Source organism: Rhinichthys klamathensis, unplaced genomic scaffold, assembly GCF_029890125.1.
Source record: "Rhinichthys klamathensis goyatoka isolate OS25496 unplaced genomic scaffold, OSU_Roscu_1.1 h1tg000090l_1, whole genome shotgun sequence".
Taxonomy (NCBI): domain Eukaryota; kingdom Metazoa; phylum Chordata; class Actinopteri; order Cypriniformes; family Leuciscidae; genus Rhinichthys; species Rhinichthys klamathensis.
Genome location: NW_026606629.1, coordinates 2,894,295 through 2,912,863, shown reverse-complemented (window position 1 = coordinate 2,912,863; position 18,569 = coordinate 2,894,295). Strand labels below are relative to the sequence as shown.

The 18,569-nt window shown below is 40.7% G+C and overlaps 1 protein-coding gene across 1 annotated transcript in view; it reads left to right on the top strand.

The window, feature by feature from the left end:
• The window catches only part of zgc:113337 (uncharacterized protein LOC503741 homolog), a 36,692-nt gene extending 20,741 nt beyond the window's left edge, over positions 1–15,951 (top strand). The window contains exons 6-9 of the mRNA XM_056251828.1: positions 3,732–4,016; positions 10,804–10,905; positions 14,158–14,218; positions 14,648–15,951. Of these exons, the coding sequence (XP_056107803.1) occupies positions 3,732–4,016; positions 10,804–10,905; positions 14,158–14,216 (446 nt within the window). The 3' untranslated portion in view covers positions 14,217–14,218; positions 14,648–15,951. The remainder of the gene's footprint in view (positions 1–3,731; positions 4,017–10,803; positions 10,906–14,157; positions 14,219–14,647) is intronic.
• Positions 15,952–18,569: the final 2,618 nt, after the last annotated feature.

Here is an 18,569-nt window from a genome sequence, read left to right as displayed (position 1 = left end):
CAAGTAGTTGAGAAAAGAACGTTGATGGACGAGGACCGTCAATCGATTCAGGTAGGCCTATAATCCGAATGTTTTGACGTCTGCTACGTCCCTCCAAATCAGCTACTTTGAGTTTGAGCAACTCGTTGTCTTTCTGCAAAGCGGAGTAGGCACCCTCGAGATGCTGAAGTCGTTGGTCAACTGAAGTGGCGTTAACTTCCAGAGAATCAATGCGTTGCCCGTGATCAGTAATGGTGGAATGAATGCTGTCCAGTGTAGATGCAAGAGACTCGAATGAGGATTTAAAATCAGCCAAAAGGGCTTCTCTGTGTTCATCCAGCAGTGAGCTAATGTCAGCCATGGAAATGCTAGCCGTTGAAGAACCCTCCTTCTCTTTTTCTGCATGTTTTCCTTTAGCCTTAGACATGATGAAGTGTTCCGAGCACTTACAGTTTATTAAACTTTTGTTGACAGTATAACTTAAAATTCGAAGGTTTGGCAAGAAAATTAAAAATGAAACGGCGGGAGCAGGCTGAGCGCGCGACTAATATGCGCTCCTCATAACCGGAAGTCATTGAGATCATTTAACATAGACAAGACACTGATGGAATTGTTCTATAAATGTTATATAGAGCCAGTGTTGTCCTTTTCCATTAGCTGCTGGTTTGGAAATCTTAGTGTGAAATATAAAAAATTCACTAAATAAATTAGTCAAAAACAGTGGGAAGATCATAGGTAAGGAGCAAAGATGTTTGACAGGTCTGTTTAACAGAAATGTTTTGAGTCGAGTCCATTCTGTGATTTTAGACAGTGAACACTTCTTATATCCAGAGTTCTCTATGCTGCCCTCAGGTCGTCGTTACAGATTACCAAAAATTAACTCTTTTTTAACTCGGAACTCTTTTGTTCCGAGTGCAATTAGACTACTAAATACGTCTTAAAGGTATTTATTAAGGTTTTTATATTTTTTATTCTATATTTTATATATTCATGCTATTTTGAAATTTGTAATATGTATTGCTATTATTACTATTATGATGTACTGCGTGTGTCAGTTTGTGTCTTTATCTGTGCTGCATCCAAATTGCCCATAAGGGATCTTAATAAAGTTTGACTTGACTTGACTTGAAAATAAGGTTTGATACGTACCTTCGCGCTCAAACGCTCCCTGCAAAGCCATTGCCTGATAGGGCAGCGAGGCAACAAGTCAGCTGCCTAAGTTTTCGGACACAGCCTATGTGTCGGGATCAAGGGGTCAAGGTTTAGCTTTTTAGCATGGACATTAGTCATGTCTTTGACATTGAGGGGACTATTTGTAAAGGCCTTTTTATTTAAAACAATTCAATAATTAAAGGATTTAAATTGATTTAAGTGAATAAAAAAAAAGTTAGAAGAACAGAAAAAAGAACAAGTAGTAGTCAATTTTAACTCTTCGCAAACAATATATTTATTTCAAAATGTGCATAAATACTCTCTTATTTATATGTCTAATATGTCGAAAACATATTTACACTGAACAAAATTATAAACACAACACTTTTGTTTTTGCCCCCATTTTTCATGAGCTGAACTCAAAGATCTAAGACTTTTTCTATGTACACAAAAGGCCTATTAGGCTGTTAAGAACTGTGATGTTTTCAGCTTCCAGGAATTGTGTACAGATCCTTGCAACATGGGGCCGTGCATTATCACGCTGCAACATGAGGTGATGGTTGTGGATGAATGGCACAACAATGGGCCTCAGGATCTCGTCACGGCATGTCTGTGCATTCAAAATGCCATCAATAAAACGCACCTGTGTTCGTTGTCAATAACATACGCCTGCCCATACCATAACCCCATCATGGGCCACTCGATCCACAACGTTGACATCAGCAAACCGCTCACCCAAACGACGCCATACACCCTGTCTGCCATCTGCCCTGTACAGTGAAAACCGGGATTCATCCGTGAAGAGAACACCTCTCCAAAGTGCCAGAAGCCATCGAATGTGAGCATTTGCCCACTCAAGACGGTTACAACGACGAACTGCAGTCAGTTCGAGACCCCGATGAAGATGACGAGCATGCAGATGATCTTCCCTGAGACGGTTTCTGACAGTTTGTGCAGAAATTCTTTGGTTATGCAAACCGATTGTTGCAGCAGCTGTCTGGGTGGCTGGTCTCAGACGATCTTAGAGGTGAAGATGCTGGATGTGGAGGTCCTGGGCTGGTGTGGTTACACGTGGTCTGTGGTTGTGAGGCTGGTTGGATGTCCTGCCAAATTCTCTGAAACGCTTTTGGAGACAGCTTATGGTAGAGAAATGAACATTCAATTCCAGAGCAACAGCTGGTAGACATTCCTGCAGTCAGCATGCCAATTGCACTTTCCCTCAAAACTTGCGACATCTGTGGTATTGTGCTGTGTGATAAAACTGCACATTTTAGAGTGGCCTTTTATTGTGGCCAGCCTAAGGCACACCTGTGCAATAATCATGCTGTCTAATCAGCATCTTGATATGCCACACCTGTGAGGTGGATGGATTCTCTCGGCAAAGGAGAAGAGCTCACTAACACAGAGTTAGACAGATTTGTGAACAATATTTGAGAGAAATTGGCCTTTTGTGTACGTAGAAAGAGTCTTAGATCTGAGTCTTAGTCTTAGAGTTCAGCTCATGAAAAATGGGGGCAAAAACAAAAGTGTTGCGTTTATAATTTTGTTCAGTGTAGTTATAAATTACAAAAATCACAAAAAAAATTTATCTTGTATTTTTAATTTAAAACAGTTACATTTGAAAAAAAGTTGAGTAGTTTGCACCAATGGATATCACTGTTGATCATTCAACAGTTCTGTTGTAAAACAGTTGTCAAATATTACATTTCTGTCAGGACCACTGACGTCAAATATGATTGACAATTAGCATACAGTTTGGATTGGTGGTATGGTTCCATTATGGGCGAGAACTCCCTGCGCATCCATGCAGCCTAGCATGGATAAGAGCAGGGAGAGCAGCAATAACCCCCCTTAGGGTAAACAGAACAGAACCAACATGAATGTATTGCAGATATCATTAATTCAAGATTTTAAAATACAACATAATTCAAGAATTTATTCTGATTCAAGGGGAATCAGAATGCCAAATGCTGACTGGGCGAGAGGAGCTGGGGATGGAGGAGGGTAATTAGCTCCTGAGAAACGCGATAGCTGCTGATAATACTAAAGGAACTTATATGTGTATACAGTGATAGGCATCGTATTCCTATAGGTAGACATGGATCAGCTGAGAGTCAGCTGATGAGAGCTTGACTAACGTGACCTGTCAGAACTGACGCTATGCTTGATGTTTAGCTATTTAAATCTTACCTTGCACTCTTTCAACATTCAAACTGAAGCATCTGGAATTCATGTTCTGTATCTGTGAACAGTAAATCTTGCCTTCTATTATTTGATTGACCATCTCAAACATTTTACGCCTAGGCAAACAGCCTAAAATTTAGATTTTAAAACATTTGTCATCCTAACAACAAACAGAGTATCATCAAAAATTTCTAATGTTTTGTGGACAATTTGGTAATTTCTAATGTTAATGCTGTTTAAGTATGCTGTAACTGTTCACTCTGCAGGTCCAAGTAATCTATCTCCACTGATGGTCATTCAAATGTAGCTGTGAATGCTGACTAAATAATTGTAAAAAAAAAATGTTTTACACCCCCAGACTAAACTCTCTGGGAGTAAGACACAAAACCCATATCTTGTATGATATATATTTACAGTCCTACCAAAACCTCAAGTAAGCTACAAGACCGCATCTCCCGGTGTGATTGAGGCTAACTGCACTGCAGTCGCCAGGCCACAGGCTGAAATAGTATGGAACGTGGAGGGAAATGACCGGATCATTGGTCAACCTCTGACCACCGCTATCCAGCAGAGTGACGGGACAACTCTGGTCATCAGTACATTGACCATCCAGGCTGGACTCCTGAAGGATATCTCTGTCAAATGTCTTGTTCATCATAAAGGACTGGAGAATGCCATTGCTGTTTCCATGAACACTAAAAGTGAGTGTGAACTATTTTATTATGCACTTTGCTTACGATGGTTTATATTGAATACACTTTTTTTTTTCTTGATCTTGATTTTCTTGAACTGAAACCATCTCAGGTTACGAATGCAACTCAGTTCCCTGAGAGGGGAACGAGTCACTGCGTCCTGGCATGATGCTATGGGAATTCTAAATAGACAGAAATGCGCGTTGACAGATTAAATTTGTTTTAAGAAGAAGCACAGGCATAACGCGACACAGTGTCACATTCCCGTCTCAGTGAACCGGGTTACATACGGGTGTGGAGAGGACCATCCAGGCACAGCACATACATCATGAAGCATATGTGCTAGTAAGACCCTATGAAGAGGCCATTTTCCTAGTGGAGTGAGCCCTGACCCCTAGAGGCAAATCTTGCGTGCCTTATGGAGAGGGTGACATCATCAGTAATCCAATGCACTGCTTGGTGACCGCATTCCCTTAATTGAAAACACTGAAACAGACCAAAAGCATGAAGATCTAGTCCAGGGATCACCAACCCTGCTCCTGGAGGGCTACTGTCCTGCAGACTTCAGATCCAACCCTGTTCCAACACACATGCATGTAATTATCAAGTAACCCTGAACAGCTTGATTAGCTGGTCCAGGTGTGTTTGATTGGGGTTGGAACTAAAATCTGCAGGACAGTAGCTCTCCAGGAGCAGGGTTGGTGACCCCTGATCTAGTCCATTGGCCTGAGCAGTGGACATAGATCCTCGAAGCACGAACCATACATAACAGATGCAGGCTTTCTTGCTCTCATGTCTCATAAGGGGGAGGGAAGAAAGCCTTCAATATCTTGCTGACCAGCCAGAACTTTGGAATATAGTCTGGTCTGGGGTGTAGTATAGCTCTAACATCACCTGGAACAAAGTCTAAGCAGGAGGAGACTACTTTGAGAGTCAGCATCTTGTATGGGACTGATTCCAAGGGCAAAAATGAGTCCTCTGTTAAGGCTCCCAGGACCAATATTAGATCCCAGGAGGGAACTTGCACTTTGCAGATTGGTCGCAATTGTCTGGCACCTCACAAGAACTGAGGCACTAGTCAAGTCAAGTCATCTTCATTTATATAGCGCTTTTAACAATGGATTGTTTCAAAGCAGCTTTACAGAGATAAACATATAATTTAAGGTAACAGAGATTGTTTTGGCTTTATAGCGGTTCTTGAATAATGTTATTTCCAGGTAAAGTTAATTTTGATTGATTCACCTCCGTCGAAATGATCAGACTTTAAACGCGAACCTGTGATTAACGCTGACGGCGTTCACATGCACATTCAGAATTGATTCTATAGTTATGTGCTTTTGAAAATATGTGCGCAGGTTTGTAATTCCATACAACCCATGCCTAAACAAACTACTTGTCTTGCCTATAAATTTTGATACAGAATTTTGTTTTATTTTATCACTTCGAGGTACGCGAACCGAAATTCACAACGCTTTATCTGTAGGGTGGGAAAGGGATCCTCCACTAAGGGGTGCATCCAAACAGAAGAACCCTCTAGAGATTTGTGGCTAGCGGAAATGGCAGCCACCTACACTTTTAAGGTAGCCAGAGCCAGCCCTGCTGTGAGATGCTCTTAAAGGAACTCCAGTACTGGACTAACAGGGCAGTTAACTGGATCCACATCAAGTTTCTCACACCAAGATACAAACAGTTGCCATTTCAGGGCATTTAACTTCCTAGTGGAAGGAGTTCTAGAGTTTATGATTGTTTCAGTTACCTCAGCATTGTCCCTTGCACTTTAGATAGAAGATTTCTCTGGACTGGAATCCCCCAGGGGAGGCCGTTCAGGAGAGACACTAAGTACGAAAACCAAATTCGGATTGGCCAGAACAGTGCTACTAGTAGGAGGTGAACTCAGTCCTGGCGAAACCTGCTAGAACTCACGGGAGCAGAGCTATCGGGGGGGAAGCGTGTAGGCGCAACCTCGGCCACGCCTGTAGCATGCTGCCCAGCCCCAACAAAGCTGGAGGTGTGAGGGAGAATCAGAGGGAACAGTGGGTTGTCTCCTCGGAGGCAAACAGATCCACTTCTGCTCTGTTGTTTATCTGCAATGGACTGCACTACTTTTGGATGGAGTTGCCATTCCCTAGGCCTCGGCCCCTGCCTAGATAGGAAATCTTCTCCCACATTTATATGCCCCGGAATGTAAACTGCTCTCAGACAGGAACTTGTTCTCTGCCCAGAGCAGGATCTGCTGCACCTGCTTGAAAAGAGAGTGCAAATGCAGCAACTACCGAGTTGTTGTCCATGCGGACCAACACATGGTAGCCCCTCAACTGTGGGATGAAGTGTTCCAGAGCTAAAAACACTGACCTTATCTCGAGGCAATTTATGTGCCACGAGGTATGAGGGCCCTCCTAAAGGCCACGGGCTGGTCATTGAATACTGCACCGCAGCCTGTGAAAGAGGCGTCAGTCGTGAGAGACTTGCGACGGCAACACGCCCCTAGTGCCAGGCCTCTGTTGTGGAATCAAGCCAAATAACAAGAAGTCTGTTGCACTTTACTTTTTTTACGACTCTAAAAGGATGATTCCAAAGATAAAATCCTTTGCTCTTGAGACAGAACTGAAGAGGTCTCAAGTGCAATAGACTGAAAAGAGTAATGTTGGCTGCTGCTGCCATGATACCTAGCAGCCTTTGAATTTGCAGTACTGAAAGCTGCTGGCCAAGCTTGATGTCTCTCATAGTGGTTAGGATAAAATCTACATGTGTAGGAGACAGATGTACCTGCATCTTGGTTAAATCCCACACTACCCCTAGAAAAGTGGTTCTCTGTTTTTGAGAAAGCACACTCTTCCTGAGGTTTATTCTGAGCCCCAAATGCTTCATATGATTGAGCATATGCCGTTACCTCTTCTGTGTAACGACTGGACGGATCAAACACCATTGTTACACTTACAGTAATCTTCACACCCCTCACCCAGGCAGACTGTGTGTAGTCTGGTTTCCCCACTGAGCATTACCACCCTTTTCCCCAACTTATACACTTCAAAGACAATCCGCTGGGAGATAGTGCCTGCACAGAAAAGTACAGGCTACAACAAACAGACATGCAGTCCCATAGAAATGGAATGCCTTCTACTAATGCATTTACAAATCTGTCTAATGAATGAACATGCATTTCCCAAGTACACTTTGTGTATTATTACTGTTTGTATATTGTCTTTTAATATTGTATAGTGTCATGCATGCCTGGTGATAGAACTAGTTAATGTAGTCCCATCTAGGTGGTGTTTCCTATCAAAATACTCTTTGTTTAATGACTCACACTTTGGTAGAGTCACATCATAGAATGCAGTGTATGATATATTTATCAGAGTAAAGGTGTGTCCTCTGTGGAACGTAAAAGCCAACACAAAGTTCCCTCAGCACTCGTTGACTTCTGCTCCTGATGGTTGTTCACATGAGACCCCATCCGGGCCTCGCTGCCGCAGTTGTGCTGGCAGGCTTCACACACATCGAGCCATGTGTACCTTTCTCGACCATAATAGAGCCAACTAACTCCGCAAGTTCCCCATCGCTTCTTCATTCAATGTGGAAGAAGTTGATTACAACTTCAGCACCATTGTACCTAACTATCAAGACTTTCTCCTCGCGACTGTACACTCACCGGCCACTTTATTAGGTACCCCATGCTAGTAACGGGTTGGACCCCCTTTTGCCTTCAGAACTGCCTCAATTCTTCGTGGCATAGATTCAACAAGGTGCTGGAAGCATTCCTCAGGGAGTTTGGTCCATATTGACATGATGGCATCACACAGTTGCCGCAGATTTGTCGGCTGCACATCCATGATGCGAATCTCCCGTTCCACCACATCCCAAAGATGCTCTATTGGGTTGAGATCTGGTGACTGTGGAGGCCATTTTAGTACAGTGAACTCATTGTCATGTTCAAGAAACCAATTTGAAATGATTAGAGCTTTGTGACATGGTGGAAGTAGCCATCAGAGGATGGGTACATGGTGGCCATAAAGGGATGGACATGGTCAGAAACAATGCTCAGGTAGGCCGTGGCATTTAAACGATGCCCAATTGGCACTAAGGGGCCTAAAGTGTGCCAGGAAAACATCCCCCACACCATTACACCACCACCACCAGCCTGCACAGTGGTAACAAGGCATGATGGTTCCATGTTCTCATTCTGTTTACGCCAAATTCTGACTCTAACATCTGAATGTCTCAACAGAAATCGAGACTCATCAGACCAGGCAACATTTTTCCAGTCTTCAACTGTTCAATTTTGGTGAGCTCTTGCAAATTGTAGCCTCTTTTTCCTATTTGTAGTGGAGATGAGTGGTACCCGGTGGAGTCTTCTGCTGTTGTAGCCCATCCGCCTCAAGGTTGTGCGTGTTGTGGCTTCACAAATGCTTTGCTGCATACCTCGGTTGTAACGAGTGGTTATTTCAGTCACTGTTGCCCTTCTATCAGCTCGAACCAGTCTGGCCATTCTCCTCTGACATCAACAAGGCATTTCCGCCCACAGAACTGCCGCTCACTGGATGTTTTTTCTTTTTCGGACCATTCTCTGTAAACCCTAGAGATGGTTGTGCGTGAAAATCCCAGTAGATTAGCAGTTTCTGAAATACTCAGACCAGCCCTTCTGGCACCAACAATCATGCCACGTTCAAAGTCACTCAAATCAACTTTCTTCCCCATACTGATGCTCGGTTTGAACTGCAGGAGATTGTCTTGACCATGTCTACATGCCTAAATGCACTGAGTTGCCGCCATGTGATTGGCTGCTTAGAAATTAAGTGTTAACGAGCAGTTGGACAGGTGTACCTAATAAAGTGGCCGGTGAGTGTATATCCGGAGGCTCTTCAACAGCTAATGCAAATGCAAGTATCGTAAAATATACTAAATTGATAAGAAAGGAGCTTTGTATTAAGGGACTGATTGTTCTTCCTGGAGTTTAAATTACTCTTTTAATAGCTTGCTCTGTTCTGGTTTTTCAGTCACTTTCACTTTACCCATGTATGCGTGATTATGTGTATTATGTGTGGGTCTGCTTATAAATTAATGTCAATTTAACGATTATGATCACAGCTACATGCTAAGAAAGAGTTATTTTTCTGTGGCCATGGAAAATATCCTTTCTGAAGAGTTGATAGACGATCAATACTGAGTGTTCGCTGGATGAACAGATAAACTGATAGTAATATTAATTCAGCTACATGAAGTTAATTTGATTAACTGATCCAAATATTTATAAGTAGCAGCAGAGCCATAGCAGCATCCGTGGACTTGGTGAACATGCGTGGGGAAAGAGCTAGGCCAAAAGGAAGTACTCGATATTGGTAAGCTTCACCCCCGAAAACAAACCTGAGAAACTTCCTGTGTCCTGGCAAAATCTCAAAATGAAAATATGCATCCTTTACCAAAACCAATCCTAGAATTGAATTTGTGGCGCTAAAAGTTTGATGATTAGATTCTTGAAACTGGATGTCCAAAGAGTACTGTTTAGGGCGCGTAGATCTAAAATTTGACGCAAGCCCCGCCCTTTTTTGGGTAATATAAAATATTGACTGTAGAATCCTGCCTCTCTCTGTGAAGGGTACACATTCCTTGGACGCAAAGCAAACTGAATCCTTTTTCTTATAATGTTCAGGACCCACTGAAAGACATTGGGCAGAAGCTGCCATGCTGCCACAAAGTCTGACAGAGGATTTTTATTTTATTTTTTACATAGAATCTGTCTGTTTGGTGCCCTGAAGCTGCTTTCGCCTTCTTGAGTGAAGATGGGGCGAATGGCCCGTCGGACGCCTCCACCTCCCGAATCACCAGTGGTGGCGGGATAAGTAGAGATGCCTACTCCAGTGTTCTCAGCAGCTGGAAATTGTTCATTCAGTGCCCCTAAACAAATCACCGGCAGGGAATCAACTGAACACAATGACCAGGGGAACTAGTACTGATACCCTTTGTTAGAGGGGGGCGAGTGCCACATTCCGACAGCATTGCTGAGTGGAAATAGGGTGAAAAAAACCTGCTGGAGATTGCTGCTTCCCAAAAACACTGAGGTGGCGGGGTTGGCGAGACAATCTGTTGAGGGTGTCAGGAGGGTATGACAACTTGGTGTGATATATTTTTATATATTTTTTCATTTTATTATTTTTTATTATACATTACGCCCCTCAATTCCCTGAGCCACTGGCATCAAGGATCTTCCAAACAACCCTTGGAGGTTTCCTTTGTTTTTGTTTTACACCACAGAAGCCTCTCCACGACAACCATATCAGCGTTGAGCGACCAAAAACACAGGCCATCTGCTTAGTGGCACAGAGGGCCAGTTCTGTGGCCCAGTGGAAATATGCCTTTGAACCTCCAAAGTTAAAACTCTTCTTCAGAGCTAAATACAGCCATAAATCAATCAGGCAAGAAACACAGTGTGGATGACATTTCAAATACAGCTCACTCAAACTGCAATCCACATGTCCAAAATCTGTTTCGCCGCCTCAGCAAACACAGGACATGAATAATGGGACTCGATTTGTCTAAACTTCAAATTGTCAGAGAGAGTAAACATTTTATTTTGATTTAAATTAATCCAAGACCTTCATATAACACTTTCTTATAAGAAAATGACAAAAGTTAACTTTTTAAGGGATTTATAAAAATCAACCCCTGTGACATAAAAGTGCCTGAAGTTGAAGAAACATTCAATAAATAAAATATTCAAATTTTTTTTTTACAATGTGAAATAGTAATTGAGAACAAATGCTCTAAAATAGTATTTTGCTTTCTCTGCTTCTCTCAACAGTTGGCACAGCACTTACTATCCTGATCTCTGTGACTACAGTAGCGTTCCTTCTGGTCCTCTGCCTTTGTTTCTGTTTGTGGAAGTGTGTCCTGCGTAAGGATGGTGAGTATTCATAGCTATCTTAAAGACCAATGAGAACAATCCAGAACATGCAGCTCAGCAAAATGTTTAGTCAAAATCATACAAAGTAATATACAAAGACAAATTTCTGTCATCATCAGGCCAGCCTATTTAAGTTTAAGATCCCACCATGCAAATGTCGATATCCTGTTGTGCTCTCAGATGTCTGTTCAGTTATCTGACAAATTGATGCCAGTTTTGTTTTGTCGTTGAAAATAGTTTGTCACAATTAAAAGCAAATATTGTCTTTAATTTTCCAGTTTGAGCTCTAAGTGGATGTCCAGTTTTGAAAGTATAATAATTAACAACCTTGAGAATAGCTTCATGGAAATAGTATGAGTGCAGCTTCACTTTGTGGCCTTTTGCTCAGGGCAGTGAACATAACTCATTAAAATGATCCATAGCAGCTTGTTTATGTGTGGACTGGCCATGATGTTTACTTACCTAAGGCTTACTAGATTGTTCATGCCAGTACACGCTGTAGCGGCACTATTTTTTTTATGTAAACACACCCAACATAGTGATTCTGAAGTCAAAGTACTGCTGCTGCTTCTGACAAGAGCGTTCATTACTGTGTGGTTCTTGAAACAAACATGGGTCAATGACAAATTAAGTTAGTCCAAAGAGGATGAAAAGGACAAACCTTGTAAAGTAATCTTTGTACTTCTGTTAGATTGATTTATTTTTTAAAATCATTTATGTCATACAAACAACAACTTATTTTTTTAATGGTTCAATGACTCTTAGCTTTTCTATTATTTTTGTATGTAAACATGCACTAGACGTTGCATTTTTTTCTTCATTTCGTTTTTGTGCAGCATCTCACGCATGAGGAGCACACTTTTAGAATGCCATCAAGTTAAAAGATGTTCAACACATCTTTTTTTTTTCACTCCTCTGCACTTGTGTTAAAATGTGTTCCGTGCTAACAGCCCCTAAAATTGTCATTTAGACAAGATAGTTTTCAAATATGTTTTTTTTTTCAAGGTTTTTATGATTTCAAATCTATTATTCATGATGTTTGCCACCCAAACGGTTCTAAGTTTTTTGGGGAAATTACAACAAAATAGCCTCTTTCATTTTAAAACAATTCTGCTTCAATGTTTTTTTCATTTAGAAGATAATAAATAAATGTTTTCTTCCACAGAATTTTAGCCTGACTTAAAAGCTCCCTCAATTTTTTTTCATAGAAAAGGTGTATCAAAGTTATTGTATGATATGAGTGTACTGCAATATATGACTGTTGTCCTGTGCCATGCAAATTTTATATATATAATTGTGACAATTCAGTATAGTTTTAGCATGTTATTCAATATGGTAATATCAATGTATTTGGTTTTGGTGGACTAGATCTGATATGCTGCTGCTACTGCGACAGAGCAAGTATGGACTTGCTACTGCTAATAGATACAAAGAACCAGACTATTTAAATTGAGCAAGCAATCTCATTTGCTGCAAGGATCAGCAGAGGCCAATAATGTGAATGCTTGCAGGTTGCATGTAAAGGACCTATCAACCTGTGCCCTATATACACTGAACACAATTATAAACGCAACACTTTTGTTTTTGCCCCCTTTTTTAATGAGCTGAACTCAAAGATCTAAGACTTTTTCTATACACAAAAGGCTTATTTCTCTCAAATATTGTTCACAAATCTGTCTAAATCTGTGTTAGTGAGCACTTCTCCTTTGCCGAGATAATCCATCCACCTCACAGGTGTGGCATATCAAGATGCTGATTAGACAGCATGATTATTGCACAGGTGTGAGCTGGCCACAAGCTGGCCACAATAAAAGGCCACTCTAAAATGTGCAGTTTTATCACGCAGCACAATGCCACAGATGTTGCAAGTTTTGAGGGAGCGTGCAATTGGCATGCTGACTGCAGGAATGCCTACCAGCTGTTGCCCGTGAATTGAATGTTCATTTCTCCACCATAAGCTGTCTCCAAAGGCGTTTCAGAGAATTTGGCAGTACATCCAACCAGCCTCACAACCACAAACCACGTGTAACCACACCAGCCCAGCATCTTCACCTCCAAGATCGTCTGAGACCAGCCACCCGGACAGCTGCTGCAACAATCAGTTTGCATAACCAAAGAATTTCTGCACAAACTGTCAGAAACCATTTCAGGGAAGATCATCTGCATGCTCGTCATCTTCATCGGGGTCTCGAACTGACTGCAGTTCGTCGACTCACATTCGATGGCGTCTGGCACTTTGGAGAGGTGTTCTCTTCATTGTACAGGGCAGATGGCAGACAGCGTGTATGGTGTCGTGTGGGTGAGCGGTTTGCTGATGTCAACTTTGTGGATCGAGTGGCCCATGGTGGCGGTGGGGTTATGGTATGGCCAGGCGTATGTTATGGACAACGAACACAGGTGCATATTTATTGATGGCATTTTGAACGCACAGACATGCCGTGACAAGATCCTGAGGCCCATTGTTGTGCCATTCATCCACAACCATCACCTCATGTTGCACCATGATAATGCACGGCCCCATGTTGCAATGATCTGTACACAATTCCTGGAAGCTGAAAACATCACAGTTCTTGCATGGCCAGCATACTCACAGACATGTCACCCATTGAGCATGTTTGGGATGCTCTGGATCGGCGTATACGACAGCGTGTTCCAGGTCCTGCCAATATCCAGCAACTTCGCACAGCCATTGAAGAGGAGTGGACCAACATTCCACAGGCCACAATCAACAACCTGATCAACTCTATGCGAAGGAGATGTGTTGCACTGCGTGAGGCAAATGGTGGTCACACCAGATACTGACTGATTTTCGGACTCCCCCAATACAGTAAAACTGCAAATTTTAGAGTGGCCTTTTATTGTGGCCAGCCTAAGGCACACCTGTGCAATAAACATGCTGTCTAATCAGCATCTTGATATGCCACACCTGTGAGGTGGATGGATTATCTCGGCAAAGGAGAAGTGCTCACTAACACAGATTTAGACAGATTTGTGAACAATATTTGAGAGAAATAGGCCTTTTGTGTACATAGAAAAAGTTCAGCTCATGAAAAATGGTGGCAAAAACAAAAGTGTTGCATTTATAATTTTGTTCAGTGTGTATATATATATATATATATATATAAATATAAACACATTTACACTTGAAGCAATAGATAACATTAAAATTAATGTGAAACCATTGTCCAATATAGCTATGGCTTATGATTTTTATGTGTATGTTTGTGATGTTCACATATTCTACATGAGCAGAGACCGAAGAGCATCAATTACAGAGAAGAGGCCGAGAAGACAGAGAAACAGACAGTTGAATGTAGGTGTCTTCAGGAAGTGCAAAGCCTCTTCCTTTGACCTATTTCTGCTTCCCTGTGATTGCCTTGTCTGCCCTTTTAACACAAATCCTTTAGACCTGATCTATTGAAATGAGAAATTAATCAAGTTTTTTATTTATTGTGTGTGAGTAATTAACCTAGCAATTGTTTTACATAGTAACATTTATTATCTAAAATGTCATATTATATGTCATATGTCATATTATTCTCATGGCTTCTCATTGTCATGAGTTCTTAAATTCAGATCAACAAATCTCTAATTTTCAAAATTTTCCCATATTCTGACATTCATATCATTCTGGAATTTAAAACATAGTCAAGTTACAACTGTGAGAGTATTGGATTTAACATGTATATTTTAACAACTTATGATGTTACAGTCACTTCTGTGCTCGGTCATGTTTCCACAGAGTGGATAATTTTGACCGAGGCAGGCGGATATGCTGAGACACCTGTGAAGACGGAAATCTCCTGTTATCATGTTCCGTGCTTTTCCAACCAGTGACACATCTCTACATGAGGAAAGATGCTACGTTCTGAACAATTTGCAAATCCATCACTAATATGAAGTTTTCCGTAGAAGGCATTTTATCTCAACACAGAAGGGAATTTAATTAAGTTAGTATTTGTCTGTTTTAATACTGTTATTTTACCCACCCAGAAGGCATCCCGAACAGCAACATAGTGTCGGCCCAGATCCGGCCCACATCTGGTACACCTGGATTCCACACGGCCCGGATGTGGGCCGGATCTGGGCTGACACTATGTTACTGTCTGGTATCTGAAGCCCTAAATGTAAAAGTACGATAAAAACTTCTTGTATTCTCTGAAAAAAAATAACTATCCACTCAAAAAAGTATAAGAAAACTAGGAATAAGGTTAGGGCGTGGCTGGACGCCAAGCTCCACCCATTGGTTCTGCAGTAAGCAGCCTCTTAATTAAAACGCTACCGTGAATTACACTCTCTATTGAAAAAAGCATAGTTATCTATAGTTATCTTTTTTTCAGTTTTCTAAAACTTGTATCATGATCAAATACATAGTTTCTTATAATTTTGATTTTGCTTTGTCCCTTCATTTTTAAGGTGGACATTCGCACTGCCGATGAAAGGATGTAAGTCCAGTGAGGTAGATTAAAAACTACACAGTTGTTTTTCACTAGTCTTTGGATACTATTAGGAAATCGTTAAATATTTTATATCTCATTCTTTTTTTTTGTTGTTGTTGTTGTTGTTGTTGTTATTAAATGATTAAGTAGACTGAACTAGAGATTTAGAGACTAACTAGAACTATACAATTTAAGTTCTTTGGTCTCTGAGCCCAGAGCAATGGTGGGAAAACTAAACCATGCTGGAGATGCACTCAGATAACACTGAGAGGTCGTGACAGCTTCTCCAAGCGTTCACTGTACCAGTGGAAATGCATTATCTGCAGTCTGCTGTGGAATTAAATGGCTGACGAATATTGCATTTTTGCTGGCTTCCTTTCTGGAAAATCATGTTGCTTTAAACATGAGCATATGTGCAAGCCAGTGTAATAACAACTGATAAAAGGCGAAAGAGTTTTAATTCTGTCCCATGTATGTTAAATAATTTTGCCATATTCTTGAAAATGTGAGAGTATAGGCCGCACCTTTAATTAGAATAAAAAAATTCACTCTGAATTTTGTCTATTCAACCAATTATGGAATAAAGTACTTTATTTTCCTTTTGTGATATATGGATGTTGTATTTATTGTGTAAATGGTATTGACTTTTACGTTTATGTAATGCGTTTCTGTAACTTCGCATCAATAAGCAAAAAAAAGTCCGGCCTTTGATTTTATTGAATCTGTTATGATATTAAATGACTTTGTAATTGTGTTGCACCTTGTACTTTATTATGTGGAGTTTCAGTCTATTAGCATAGCTGCTTTGGAAGTGCTGAGGGCAACAGAAGTTTTTTTTTAATGATCTCTTGAAATGAATATCATCACTGTATTAAGTTGACATACAGTAGTCAACATTTGAAGTGAATCAAAAAAGTTAATCAAAGTTGTCCTAAGACAAGAATGGTTATTGTTCAAAATTCATGTATAACTTTGATGAATGGTTTTGATCCACTGTATTTCAAAGAGTGTCCATTTCATCACATCAGCACCTATTTAATGTGATGCAGTTTTGGTGGTCAAGACATGAAAGAGAAAAATAATGTCCAGTAGATACAGATTTTTAATTTATATTTATGGTATTTTCAGTTTTCCACATTCTTGGTACACATGGGATGGTTTAAAGCAGATAGATAGGAAAATATTTTTCTTTCCTGTTGTGTAAATCATATGGTGATTAAAAAAAATGCACAACATATGCCTGGAGCTTTTTTTTATTATGTTATAGCTGGTAAAGCATTTTGCTAGCAATGCCAAAAATCATAAAAAATGTAAGTCACATGGAAAAAAGTTTCTAGTGAATGCATAAATGTAAATGGGATGTCAGTTTAATGAATAGGCATCATTTTAGTTCCTCACCGTGCGTCATAAATTTTGACAATATTCCAGGAAAAATGTGTTTCAGTACTTGTGATCTTTCCAAATCAAACTCTTTTCACACTGAAGAGTTCCAGATTAATAGATCTAAACCTGCCCCTTGTGTTCTCATGTCAGGCTGCTGATACCAGCTTTGTTCCGTTGTGAAAACAGACTGTAGTTTGTTCCTGATATTACAGAGAGAGGATAAGATTGCGAGTTGTCCTGTGAGTGTGACTAACTAAGATTCTGCTTCATTTGACACGTATTTGTTTTGGCCTCGTGACTCCGCTGGCCTCCTCTAGTCTGAGACATGTGAGGTTTAAGGCCGGAATACACTAAATCTGAACAGGACAAGAGTTAACTCTAGTCGGCAAAAATCAGAACTATGACTACCCAGAATCTGTAGACCTGCTCTGACTTTCGGCAACTAGTGTTGACTCTAGCCTGTAAATGAAGGCAAAAATCTACAGTAGGCTCAAGTCAACGAGAGACGAGAGTTCAAGAGATTTCCAGGACGCATGCGCGAGAACTGACATTCTTCTTCTACTACACACTACACAGCGCGCGTCTTACAAGCAGACGAAGACGCGTGCTGTACATAGTAGTAGAAGAAGAATGTCAGTTCTCGCGCATGCGTCCTGGAAATCTCTTGAACTCTCGTCTCAGGCCCACAAGGAAGCAATGGAATAGTCGAATAAAGTCGTTATTTTTGTTTGTTTTTCCGCACAAAAAGTATTCTCGTCGCTTGATAAACTTATAGTGGAGCCACTATAGGCACATGAAATATTTAAACATTTTCTTTAATGACTTTCTGGGCCGTCAAGTGTCATTCCTTTAGGCAGCCTATGTAGCAGTGATCCACCTCTCAGATTTAATCAAAAATATCTTCATTTGTGTTCCGAAGATGAACGAAGGTCTTACGGGGTTGGTACAGCTTGGGGGTGAGTAATTAATGACTTAATTTTCATTTTTGGGTGAACTAACCCTTTAAGTTCACTTTGCAATAATATGTTTCAAGTACATTTTACTCAAACAATACAACTGAATAAAGTCATCCATTTAAGCAGCCCATTCTCATCCCAAGGCGTCATCTAACTGGGGCTTTTGACCATGCGTCAACATGCCGACGCACATGGTACCCCTTAAGCGTCAATATGAGACGCGCCTCCTAGTGGTCTAAACCTAACCCTACCCCAGACCTAAACCTACCCATAACGGAAGCGTCATCTAACTGACGCTAAAGAACACAATGACAAAAGAACACAGCTATGATTTAGTTTCAGTATAAACTTTACAGCCGTGATGCTAGTTGGCTCCACTTTTACTAAAAGTAAATTCAATAGAACGTTCATGAGCCCAGAACTAGTCAGTTAAAAATCACAGCATCAATGGTGGATTTTATCTTGGACATCATATATGAATATGAACTCACCTTGTGCATCAGTGTACACATGGAGGATGAAAACTACAAACACATCCAGGAACAAAGCTGTCTTCCTCAGGTATAGCCAGTCCATCTTGAACACAACCCGTAGGACAAAAATGGTCTCTAAAATATAAATGAATCCAGTCTAATCCTCAAAGTCATCAAACCAACTGCTAAACACTTATTTCTGTCACTGGTCTGTTTATTTTAATAGCCCACTTGCGGTTTCCATTTCCTTTACGTAACATGCACTCATCCTGTTCTGTGTGCTTTTGCACAGTGAGCTTCACATGATTTTGGACATGAGAACATTTCTTGCTCTTTTTTTCTTTTCTTTTTTTTTGCATACTTCATTCAGCTGTTACACTTAAAGAATACACAAAGCAAATCCAAATCCATAT